Genomic DNA, 13524 nt, shown 5'->3' on the forward strand with positions numbered 1-13524 from the left:
GATGAATATTCTGTGAATATTTAGTCTGGGGCCCTTCTCTTTTTAAAATATGTAATATATACTACATGTTGTCAATAGTTATTAACCTAAAATACTAGAAATGGACAGTTTATCCCCCCGTCGAAAAAGCCTCATTGGCTGTATCTATCCAACAATTTATCGATATAAATATACTCTATATAAATGTTTACAATTATGTATCTTTATATACATTTTGTATATAAACCCGTATATATACACACTGTGTGCGTGTGCGTAACAAAGAGTTAGCTTGGTCTTATACAGCCATACCTGAGAGAAAACCTTTTTTGTGACAGGGTTTTTATATTATTATGGGCTTCCTGTCCCATTACGGACAGGGCAGCGGGAAGCGACAGCACAATAGCTGTGTTCGAAATCGTTCCCTATTCACTCACTCACTATTCCCTATATAGTGTTTATGATATAGTGAACTATATAGGGAACCAACAAACGAGAATTCGGACACTACGCTGAACATTTCTAAACGTCATTTGCGTCAGTAAATGCGCCCGTATTGCATCGTGGTATGCGGGAGTAAGATGTAGGGAACATCGTATGTTCACTCAAATTTGGGGTATTTTATAGTCCACTGTGAAGCCTGTTCATTCACTGTGAAGTGAATGAAATTAACCACTGAGAATTCAAACACCACTACAAAATGGCGAGCACCCTATATAGTGCACTATTTCCGTGATAGGGAACGATTTCGAACACAGCTAATGTATTGAATACCTGAAGGAATGATGTGAAGCATAGGACCACCACACGCTGGGATCGAATCTGTGTACAAGTTAGCACGCTAGGTTGAACTTGCTTCTCCCAAGTGTATTTCAACACGGAGGTGATGGTGGTGGATGAGGAGATTATGGTGGTAATGGTAGAGCAGGTAGCGGTCGTGGATGATGGTCCCGTTGGAGCTGGTGATGATGGTGATGAAGGAGGGGGTGAGGAAGATGATGGTGGTGACAGAGTCTCCTCACCTCCCAGGTTATCCATGTCCTTCTCCTGCAGGAGACTGACCACGTCTTCCTCTCCCTCGAGGATCAGCTCCGTCTCGGGACTCCGGCAGGACCCCGTGGCCCCCCGGAGTGCCTTCTGATATCTCAGCTGGCCGTCCTCCTCCCTGGCTGTGGAAAACCAACAAAAATATCTCATAAATTGACTATTCATCCGAACACTTATAATTTAAGGGGAATCGTCGCAATTTACTTTTTGCAATATTTACAATTACAATTTACAATATTGCAATAATTAGACCAATAGTGATCACAAATCCCAGACCAACGCCATCAATGATCAGCGTTTTCATGGCCACAATTTTCACCCTAACACTGTTACAAAGCAGTGCTATATTAAGTAAAAAAAGGTAAATGTCACCACTCCAAGGGGCATCAATGCCTCCAGGTAGACTGCATACATTGGGGAGCAAACCCAGAACCCTAACCGATATACTATGCCGCATGCTTTATATGACTCAAACGTGGAAGACAAAGAGAGAAAAACAAATGTCCAATCTTTTAAAGGCCACACTTTGAAGCCCAGAGGACAGATTCCAATCAGCTCTCTTCGAGATATCTGGAAATAAAAGTCAAAATGCTTTCAAGTGTGACAATAAGTGCATTCAAGCAAGGAGAAAGGAATCTGGTTTTCATCGTCTGCACTTTGCCACTCTGGCACGAGATTAGAGGACCCATCTCTGAGAGGACAGAGAGCCAAGCTACAATCATACACTGATTTAAAGTACACACACACACACACACACACACACCATCACACGCAACATCATACATGCAGTCGATATGTTTGTTACCCTTTCTTGATAAACACACTCACAGGATATCATCATTTCTTTAGGTATAGTTCTTCCAACAAGGTCGACATGGTACCGTCTTTGAGCCAGGCCGGACGAGGCATCGCCAGCTCAGAGTCATTACGGAAATCGCTCGTCCGCCTCAAGTCCCTTGACAAGGACAGCGCTCGACGTACGGCACTATTAAAACCCGGCCTGCGCCTGGGTTACATCAGAGACCGCGGGAGGGGGGAGCTCCGTATGAATGCCTTGCGTCCATACGCCCGGCGGACATTGTCGGTGAGCCTTCATGCCCTGCAATCAGTTAATGGCGGGCGTACGCCAATCCACGGCGCGTGCCGTGATAAGGCACATACGACTCTCTGCCAAGGCCTCTGTATCTGGGAGGAGGTTGTGGGGCAGGACATGCCTCGCCCCTTTTACTCATTCACTGGGCTGGCGAAGTTTAAACATCGGTTTTGAGACATTAGTCTTAGTAGTAGTACTTCAGGGTATTCTAAAGCCATTATCTTGCTCACTAGTTTTACTAACGTAGATCTGTAGACAACAGCTAGTTCTACAAATTTAGTTTACAGTTTATTTCTGGATTTTAGTTCTGTTTTGTATTTGCTGCGTTGCAATTTGTATTTCCTATCTGGGATCAATTAAGTACTATAGTATCTTATCTAAAAGTACTTATTCGTCACAAGTATATGAGTAGCATTCTTCTTCCATGCCAGGTATGTAGCTCCATAACTCGGTCAGTTCACATATTACTCTGGAGGCTATACTTAACATACCTCCTACTGCCAGCACGTCTCTGGGTCCAGCCTTTCTAACCCCAGGAGAGCCAAGAACCAGGTCTACCAGAGGGAGGTCGGTGCTCAGTACTGTCTATAAGACTTATAGAAGAATACACTCCTAACCTATTCAGTGTAGAGCAAGAGCGAGAGTGAGAGTGAGAGAGAGAGAGAGAGAGAGAGAGAGAGAGAGAGACGGGAGGGAAGAGAGGGAGCGGGAGGGAGAGCGAAATGGAGAACAGAGAGAAAAGGGAGAGAGAGAGAAGAAGGAGAGAGAGAAAATATAATTAAGAGAAAGAAAGAGAGAAAGAGAGGTAAAGAGAGACGGAGAAGAGGTTGACTCTGCCTAGTGTCAACTGTACACAGAGCAGTCTACGAGCGGTCTCGGATCAAGGCCAAATGGAGGAGGAGTGAAACCTAACGCTGTAATTCTGTAAACCGTCATTATGCTCTCAGTCAAGGGAAAGAAAGTGGAGCTTGAACACCGGGCAATTTGATTGGTCGTCGAGAGCCGGAGGAAGTGTGGTGGGACACAGTCCAAATAAACCACAGCTGATACTGTGCTCCGTAATGACCCGGCCTCCAGCCTCACCCAGACGGGGCAGAGGGTGGAGGGGTGAGGACGGTGGGGACCGCTGTGTGGGCTGCGATCGGAGCAGCAGGAGAAGAGCGTAGGACGAGTCTAGTCAGTCACATCAGTCCTCCCAAATCCAATTTAGTTATCAGGGAACACGTAATGTGGTCATAAATAACAAGGGATGGGAGGTGAGACACGGAGAGGGGGAGGGAGGGGGGGCAGAGGGGGAGAGAGTGCTGACAGGTACGGCCGTCGGCCTCTGACTGATAGCCCATTGGATCAGAGGCGTCGCCGCATCGCAGGGCGCCGTGATGCCATTCGTCAACGTTAAGGAGCACCCGCACGGCCGCGGCGGGCGACTGCTAAACACACGCCAAGTGTTGTGTGAAATAACCAGGCCACCGACGGTCTGTCATCCCTGACAGCCTTCGGATGAGGGTTAGAGATATAAAACATAAAATAGAATTAAGAACACATCCAGACCATCGTTGATCACAAGCAGGTTACACTCCATCCCATACCTGGATAAGAACATGAAAGTAAATGAATCATATAAATAGAATAATAATATATATTAGTATTACATTTATTTGATCTATATATAGATATATGTATATATATATCTATATATATATGTATATATCTATATATATATATATAAATATATACTGTATATGTAATCACTTTAAATATTAAAATATTTGCTCAGATAATAGCAGTGGTATGAATCATATTTATTAGACAGCTACCTACTAACAAACCACTACTACTATTAGTACAACTTTAATACAATCTTGTTTATCATATTTAAAGAAAGATGTGGCAGAGCACAAAAGACAAAAACAATAATGGAGCCCTAAATCCCAGAACACAACAGATTGTGGGCCTACTTCCTTCACTGTTGGTTGAAAACAGTGAAGGAACAGTCCAATATTACTAGGCTGTGGCGGATAACTCATAAAAATGAATAAACGGTAAAAGGTAAATGAATAAACCCATTCCAGTGGTTAAGGTTACCATCAAACGCGTAATTTTCCATCAATTTACAGAGTGACAACATAATTAAGATAACCATTTATACGAACAGAGGAGAGGAACCCTATATAAAAGGGATCTAGCAATGGAAACGGTCCAGTATCCAGTAGTTCTACCGTCGTTATAAACTAGATATGAGTTGAAAGAATTTTTAAAGGTCTCTTAAATCAACTGCTGTGTTGCCTGGCAACCAGCCATGTTTTACATATTGTAAAATAAAAGCACCAGGGGCTAGTGTGCAGCAGTGAGGGCGTTTTCATTCCTCTCTGCCTGGGAAGAGTGTGTGTTCCTCCCCACCCCTCTCTCTCTCCCCATTGGGCCCTTTTTGACGTTTAAACGTAATCTTCAACATGTTGTTTCACTTAAAACGCCGTCCACTCCCGCTACCCGCGTCCTTCTGGAACGTTCATACGACGAATCGGCGGGTAACTCAATACCCACAGCCGACACGCAGGAAACGCCATCTCAACGTCCCCACCTCGAACCCCGCTTGAGACGTGCACATGAAATCAATAGTATGTAGCCCAGACCACATCTCTTTTAATGTTTCATCTCTTCTTATAACTTTCTCGATGTAGGTATCTCATTGTGATGTAATCATTTCATTTCACGTGTTTGATCAGGAATATTATGATGATCATTGTGATGACGTGTGATAGGTTGTGATGCGATGACTGCAGGTTGGATAACTTTTCTGACACAACCTGTTATCGTGTTTGATTCTTTTGTGGGTTTTATCCAATAATTGAACACAATTTCTAAAACAACCCTGCCCCACTTCCTGTCCACCACAGCAGCATCTTGAGCCCTCATGATCGTTCTGTGAATATATAACGTTTTCAATATAAAACATAACTGAACAAACTTCCGACAGCTTTTAACTGACCAGAAAATGCTCCCCATTCCTTATCTGGTACTGATTGTGTGCCTGCTCTCCACAGGGTCCTCATTCCACAGCGAGGGGGGGGGCGGGGCGGTAGTGTGTATCACGCAGATACTTTTTATGTAATTCACTTCCATGGATGCAGCGTGTCCATTTTGGGAAGCTTTTCCTTTTATTTCAGAGATAGTTAAAGACAGCATATGTTTGATGGGGACAGGTTTATAGAGGGTAGACGAGAGAGATCTTTATTTACCATCTGGGCTGATGTCAGGACTTTTCCCCCCACCTTAAATAATGTGAGTACTGTCGTTAACTCAGTTACTTTCAACTTTCGACATCAAAACCGTCGCAACCACCAGTGCGGAGAGGGGAAGTTGAGGGTCAGTTAAACAGTTAAAGGTGTAATATTTAACATTTCTGCATTGAACTATCTAAAACGACTAGACCTATGTTACATATTTTGTAGAGTTGTGTACTTGCATTATCCTCTATCTTTACAATAACGTTAAAACCCAGAGAAACCAGTGGTACCTAAACTAAAAATGTCCATCCCTCTGTGCATGCATCTGGTCAGCATACATTGGGTTAAATGCTCACCATAACTCTTGTAGTGATGATTGATGTCTTTTATCGTCAAGATCCTTTTACATTGAACGCAATTATTCATTGCAATTGCGTCGTGTCAGATCGATTTTCACCGGCAAAGGTGGTGAAGACAACTTTTTTTAAATACAATTTCTATACCTTGATGTTTGAATTTATGTTTTTTTACTGTTCGTCTTTAAAAAAAGTCACCCAACCAACCAAACATTTATCCACCCACCCACTTCAACCAACCACCAAACAACCCAGCCCCATTTTATTACCCCTCCCTCCTAAAAGTTCCCTGAGCCAGTGTCCTTAACCTGACCCTCTTCTCAAAGACCCGACTCTATATCTCCTTGCTTTGGGAGAAACTGTTTCCTACAGGGACAACAGGTAGATGTACAGTTTTTCCTCCATGGTGGGGCGGTGCTCAGAGTGGGAAGAGAGAAGGAGAGGAGAGAACGTGAAAACGTGTGATGGTTAATATTACTAGGGAGATTTTAGTCCCGAAGATGTTTCAGGATCTTATTGTCCAGCGAGAGAGAGACAAGGACAGAGGGAGAGGGAGAGAGAGGGAGAGGGAGAGGGAGAGAGAGAGAGAGCGATAGATAATTAGATAGATAACTAGACAGACAGACAGACAGAGAGAGAGAGAGTGTGTCTCATTCTCACCTGGAATGAGACAGCAAGGACACCTGGAGGTAAAACAGCCCGTTAAACACCTGGATCAATATTAACCTGGCTTCCATTTCATGCTTGCCCAGGTCCAATCAGCCGCCAGCACAGAGAGCTAGCGCGCTAGCCCGTCGCTAACAGGGGGGGTATTAGAGGAGAGGCAGAATCTGCTGGCTAAGCTGTCAGCGCTGCTAATAGACAAAGAAGCTCCATTTAACCTGCTATCTCACATGTCTGGGGATGTAGCGAGTACTGAGACACACACACACACATAGGGATACACGCACAGACACAGACGCAAATACACTCATGTATGCACACACTGACCCACACAAGCACGGATTGCACACACCTACACCGACACACATGAAAATACACACGCACACACACACAGACACACAGTACACACTTTCAGATGTACAGACATGCACACGCAGACACACATGCATTGCAGAAACTCAAAAGTGTGCTCTTGCGTGTCAAGTCTACACACTCCCACAAACATAAAAAAAGAAAAATCAAGCAACTATCACAAACACACAGTTTGAGCAGTGAAACTTTCGTCGAGAGTAAAGCCTTATTCTTCCTTAGATAATAGTTAAAGCACTTAGATGATCTCCTGGCAAGTTCAAAGCTGTCAAAATGAAAGCAGCCTCGCGCCATGATACATTCTTTTGTGCATAAAAATGACTTTTCTTCCTTCCTCGCACATTTATTTTCTGCTCCCCACAGTGAGCTGCTCAAACAGCTTCCTCTCTGCCCTCTCCAAAATCAAAATGGCGGCGCCCAAATCGGAGCCTATGCTTTCATTTCCTGCTGTCAAAACCCACAACGACGCATCTTCTGTGAAGTCGACCCCGGCCTTAAGTGAAATAACTGCTGGTTTTAACTGTAAAAAAACAGACGGAACCGGTTCCCGGTCGCTTCAGTCACTGTCAGATCCCGTGGAGAAAAGTTTTGGAAGCTGCTGTGACTTAATAGATATTCCACCTCTCAACCTCTAATGACAGGCTTCAGCTTTCCAACCCAAACCTCTGCATAATTGTTATTATTTAATAAAACTGTCTATTACAATATTAGGCCTTCATACACACAGACAGCAGTCCACTGCTGGTGGAATCTAGCGAACAGAGTACAAAGAACACCAAATGCATTGTCTATTTAAATAGAGAGATAGTGACAGATAAAGTAATAAAGATAGATAAATATAGATGGTAAGATAGAGATTGATAGAACACCATTGCTGAAAAGTCACACAGCACAATGACTTCTATAACTCATTACATCTCTCCCTTCCAAATTAATTTTTTTTTTCTTTATTTTGAAATGGAAAATGAGCTATCTGGAAAACCAGATAGCAAATAAAATGGGAGCAGTTGGGTATTTTAGTGGTTGTCATATATACCAACTGCCTATGGAACATGATGACTGCGCGAGGCCGCAAGCTAGCTAGCATAACACAGCAGGCTAGGTGGTTAGCTAGGTGGTTAGCTAGCTAGATAGCACGGCCAGAGATAAAAGCGATGGCAGATGACCAGTTACCATGACAACAGTGGTATGCGGCGGCAACACAGGCGGACTATGACCTCATTTCATCAGCAGAGAAAAACAGTATGATGATGAAATTAGGTCGAATCTACAGTATGTGATACAAATACATTACTTTGAAAAAAGTCAAGGAAAAGTAACCACAACACATGGAACATGAAAGCTTCAGCATCTCTGGTGAAACGTAAGAGTTACCTACATTGCTGTTTCTGGTTCAAACTGTTCAAACTAGTTTCAAGTAACTATCTAGTAAGTGACAACTCTTACTAGAGCCAATGTACCCCAATCAGAAACCTGAGTTTGGTGCTGTTGCTGCAGTTGGATATAGTTTGGATACTGTGAGAGAACAGAGGATAGATCAATACTTTAGTCCTGGTCAGCGGAGCACAGCAGGAGAGAAAGAGTCGATAACGGCGACCCAGTGATGTGTGACACAGCTATAATCCTAGATAGATCCGCACAGAACTGCCCCATCTCACAGTAATACTGCTGTAGTGTCTATTGTAGTATAGAATAGCAATTATGGTACTATATATATATATATATATATATATAATGTATCTATAATACTGTTATTAGTGTAATATAATATAGCACTACAATACTAGGGTATATAACAAATATATAGTATTAAACTACTAAACTATATAAACTGTATATAAGTATAGTAAGTATGGCAAGTCAAATAGTAGAATATAGTAATATATCATATTTTACTACGGTAATAATGTATACTTTGAGTAGTACAGTTTTCATGTATTTTATATATGGTACTACAGAATAAATGTGTATTACAGTATTTTACTTAATAAGTATTCACGAGCAGACTGACCGTAGTCTTCCAGTGCTCTCCGGGTGACGCCCTGGTGGGCGGAGCCTAGCGGGTTCCTGACCAATCGCCTTCTCCTCCTGAGATCGTCCTCCCAGTAGTCGAGCCGCCACGAGTCCTGGTCCCGGCTGAGGAGAGACCAGTTAGAAACAGTCAGACCGTTTAGAGACCAGAGACGGGTTGAAGACCGGCTGCCTGCCAGTTAAAGACCAGTGAGAGACCGGAAACCACTAAAATCACAACGTACTGTACGCGCCCACCCTGCGTGTGAGCTGTGTTGGTCTGCATTGTGTTGTCTCGTATTGTGCTTTACTGCATTGTCCTGTGTTGGTCTGGTCTTGAATTTTGGTGTGTATTACTGTTGTGTATTGTGTATGTTGTGTTGGTCTGGTCTTTGTGTTGCCCCGTTGTTAGCCTCGAGACGCTAGCAGCCCTCATTGTGTTAGCGCGCTAACATCAGGGAGCTGCAGCGAGCGGGCGTGGCCGCCGCCATTATAAATCACTCGCGCTCCCATTAGCAAACACAGCGCCAAATGACAGTATAAATGGCCCGGCCTGCCGGTTCTCTTCACTGTTTTGACCAAGTCTTGTAAATCAGACGTAAGATCCTCGTGCAGACAGCGTGCAGCTTTATGATTGGGGTTCTCGGGGGCGGGATTGAGGCATGAGACTATAAAACAAGCCCCCTCTCCCCGCCACCCTCAGCCAACCAACCCCTCCTCCACCTCCTCCATCTCCCCTTCCCCCCAGCCCTGCATATGCACAGCCGTGATTAAAATAATGTGCTGAAATATTCATTGGAATGATTCCCGAGTGCCCCGCAGCAAGCCAACATAAAATTGTGTTTTTTGTATTCATTATTAATACGATTGAATTAGGCGGCAGTAAGGAAGGAGAAGGAGGAGGGGGAGGGGGGGGGGGGGGGGGAACAAAGCATGAAAGAGAGAGACCAGCCCCGGCGTGAGGCAGCCATCTTTGTGTAAATGATTATTCAGACATTAATGAGGAGCGAGGGGAATAATGCACGCCATTACCCAGCGAGCCCAGCATCAGGTTACTAGACCAGACCGTGCTCACAGCCACCGATGGCTGGAGAGGCATGCAAGGAACCAGAGGACGGGGAGAAGGAGAAGGAAAGAGCTGCTGACTGGGTCGGGCTGATGATTAGAGAAACAGTGATGATATTAGGTTATGGAGGTAATGGAGGTTCTCTGGAGACTGGTTCGGATCTCCCACCCAAGCCCACCATGGAAGAAGTACAAACAGACCTGCTTTGTAGGCCTGCCAGAGTAACTGAGGCCATTGCAATGTGCTGATATACTGCCAAACTAAAGTGTAATACATACCTTTTTGATTAAACTTTTTTTTTAATCAAGTGAGTAATCTTGTTGGTTTGAATACCAGAATACCCTCTCTGGAATTAATAAAGTACTATCCATATCTTATAGCAACCTCTGAAATGAATGATTCTCTGATGTTTTTAATTGTTAGATTAAAACCATTTTATTTCTCGTTCTTGGGTCGTTTCACTTGTTAAACACTTTGTATCGAGGATTTGCAGGGAAAAGGGGCCATATCCGTAAGTGTTGACTCATGGAGTGTTTTCTGTGCATTTGTGTTCATGAACCTGATGAAAAAGAGACGTATGTGGGCGGTCTGAGAACACACCGGCGGAGACTCGGTCCCAGACTGCAGTTTAAATGGTGCTAATCACCAGAGCACCACACTTGTGTTGCTGGAGCCCCAAACACAAAAGCCCCATTGCTGAAAAAAACGCCGGCCCTTCCTTACACCCACGTCGTATGAGACAAGCAGAGGAACAGAAACACCAAGGAGAGACTACAATAGCCCGGGATTAAGCGAGGATAAACCACATCCAAGCAGGCGTTTTGACATTCATGTACCACATCCTTGGCAGGCGTCGGCACACATCTTATGGCTCTAACCTCGTCGTCGTCCCGCCCCCCCCCCCCCACCACCCCATCACCCCCTGCTCTACTGCAACATGGAGGCAGTGGAAACAGATTAAAGGGTTACCAGGAGGGGGATCACATGACACAATCACAGCCTGCTGGCTCTTCAAAATAAAAGATCTCAGAGCGCCTGAAATCAAGAAGCTCAGAGAGAGACTTAACGCCATCGCCACAAACGTGGCGAGAGCTCAGCTTTACTTAAACATCACTCCAAAGCAGTGCCCGCCGTTCAAAACGTGCACGGGGTGCAGATATAAACCCCCATCGTATTTACGAATTACGAGCCGTGGTATGCAAAGCATGGCCCGGGGAGGCGGGGCTTGTCGGCTGTCAGTCACCTCTCGAGGGGCTTAGAGACGGAGCAGAGGAAAGGGGGGGGGGGGGTAGGAGTAGAAGGGGAAGAAGGAGAAGGGCACGTAAATGATATTGTAAACGCCAGATTACACGGAGAGAGGGGAAATGTAAATCCACCGCAGGCAGCAATGACTGTGGGCGATTAGGTCCTCTAATTCACAGTTCAAACAGACAGCCGCCAGAGGGGAGGAAAGCCTCCTCGTGGGGAGGGTTCCCCGTGCAGTGAGCCCGGACGAGCACGGCGGCGGCGGGGAGAAGTCAGGCTTATTTGTGGAGCCCTTCATCGCAATTACAGTCAGAGCTGGCTTCAGGCGGGACGGCCTTAGTCGACACCCCCGCGGCCCTGGGGAGGACAAGGATGGATTCCCCTCAGACCCCAGTGAGTAGGGGTCCCTTCTTCCACGGACGACTAGTCGTACAATAGACTCAATACTGGGCTTAAATATGCTTTTAGCATCAGAGAACATCCATTATTCACACATACAGGAACATACCAGAATAACAAATGTATGCACGTGCTGTATAATATATTATACAATAATATAATTCAATATTAATTGCATAGCCAGTTCAGAACATGGTATTGGAATGATATATTTACTTTGGAAATACGGTATATACTTTATATAATTGAATAGCCGAAGCAGCATGAATATTGAGAGTCAAACTGAAATTCTATTTATCCATCTATAAATTGACTTGCGATGTTACTTCATTGATCAGAAAACAAAGAAACACAAATAATGGTTCACCTAGAAATAATGGTTAAGCAACAATAGAGGAAGTAACAATGGTTCGGGATATAGTAACTAGCGTCTTATTAACATTGTTTAACGATGGTTAAGGAAGAATGATTTAAGATGATTATGAATGATGCAGAAAAAGCATACAGATAAAAATATACTGGTTGGCTACATCCTAAACTCTCCATATACAATCCTCGCGTTCCCATGTATTGCTACCAGCAGTACTTTGTCCAGAGCCTCCTTGCTCACACGGAGACGACCCACTCCCTCATTTTCTTGGTGAAAAATGTGTGCAGCGCGCAGACAGACATAAAGAATGGTCGTGGGCCAGCCCCCTTCGGAAAACTGGCTAAATGTATTAGCCCCGTCGCTCATCAATCACCGGAATGGCTTTCAAACGGCTTTTTAAAAGCTAATTTTCCAGCGTTGATAACCGACAGAGCGATTATTTATGGATGCTTTCAGAGCTGCTAAGTGCATTAGAATTAATGTGTAAAAGAACTATAGATTCTGCTATTGCTTTCAAATAGGTGTTTAAAGATCCTCTCTGTGTGTGGGTGTTTTGGTGGTGCAAAATATAACAGATTAGTGCTAAGTGGATTTTAAAATGAATGAATGAATCAACAGAATTATCAATTTGACAAGAACAACAACAACAACAACATTTTATTTCTTTTGAACAGGGTTTTTCAGGAAGGTGTCCGCAGCTAAACTAGGTGTTTAAATCTCTTTCTCCCTCTCTGGGTACATTTGTAGCAGATATAACGCACTACAGGGAAAACAGCGGTGGGTTTAAAACGGGCCGCAAGACCCCGGAGAGCAATGACTCAAAACAAGATGGAGGAGGAGATAAGGCAAACACTTTTATCACAAAATCCATCAGGAGAAGGAAGGAGCTGCTCTGGACAACCGCGACCGGCCTCATATTGGATTATTCCATGATATAGTTGCCGTAAGTTCCTCTTAGAGCAGGGAAAATATGAGCCTCCATTTTGTCCTGTTGTTTAATAGAACAAACTAGCTAACTGGTAAGATAGCAAGACAAAAGTACATTTTAGCTTTAAATTGAAATATCAAAAGTCTTATTATTTGATACCATATTATATAGCAATACATACAACTAGAATATCTAATCAATTAATACAATAATTATGCACAGTAATACCAATTAATATTATTTTTTATTTATTGTTAATAAATCAAGGAAATGGTTACCAAAAACAAAACACAAACAAAATCGAAAAAAATAAACATCCTTGTGACATGACCCCAGGTTAGAGGTCAGCTATCTTCCCAACAGCCTTGCGAGGTTAGATAACCAAATCAAATCAAATGGAGCATTTAAAATGACCCAGCAGTTAACCTTTATATTGCTGTGATGCCAACTTATTATGACTAACTGAAAACACGTTCATGGTTACTGAAAACACGTTCACGGTAAGGTCAAGGGAATGCTCCCAGATTTCTTTGTTGTTCTGTGCGAGGAAAACGCATTTCTTGTCAGTTGGTTAAATGATGAGGAATACTATTCCCTCATACGGAAACGGAGTTCAAGTTGTCTACAGAGGAAGGCAGCTGTCATGGAGATTCAATAGGACACCATTATATTCCCCTTAAAAGCCTCTATTGGGAACATGAACGAGACCTAATTATAATAAAGTACCAGTAATCAGTGACAATTCTATTCAAAGGGCCAGCGACTGGTTTCT

At 43.7% G+C, this 13524-nt stretch overlaps 1 protein-coding gene across 1 annotated transcript in view; it reads right to left on the bottom strand.

Annotated features, from left to right (window-relative positions):
- The window catches only part of nbeab (neurobeachin b), a gene marked incomplete at both ends in the record, with an annotated part of 188805 nt that overhangs the window by 79773 nt on the left and 95508 nt on the right, over positions 1-13524 (bottom strand). The window contains 2 exons of the mRNA XM_084466381.1: positions 1002-1144; positions 8742-8870. Coding sequence (XP_084322507.1) covers positions 1002-1144; positions 8742-8870 — 272 coding nt within the window. The remainder of the gene's footprint in view (positions 1-1001; positions 1145-8741; positions 8871-13524) is intronic.

The sequence above is a fragment of the Micromesistius poutassou genome (genome assembly GCF_964030765.1).
Source record: "Micromesistius poutassou genome assembly, chromosome: 4".
NCBI lineage: Eukaryota > Metazoa > Chordata > Actinopteri > Gadiformes > Gadidae > Micromesistius > Micromesistius poutassou.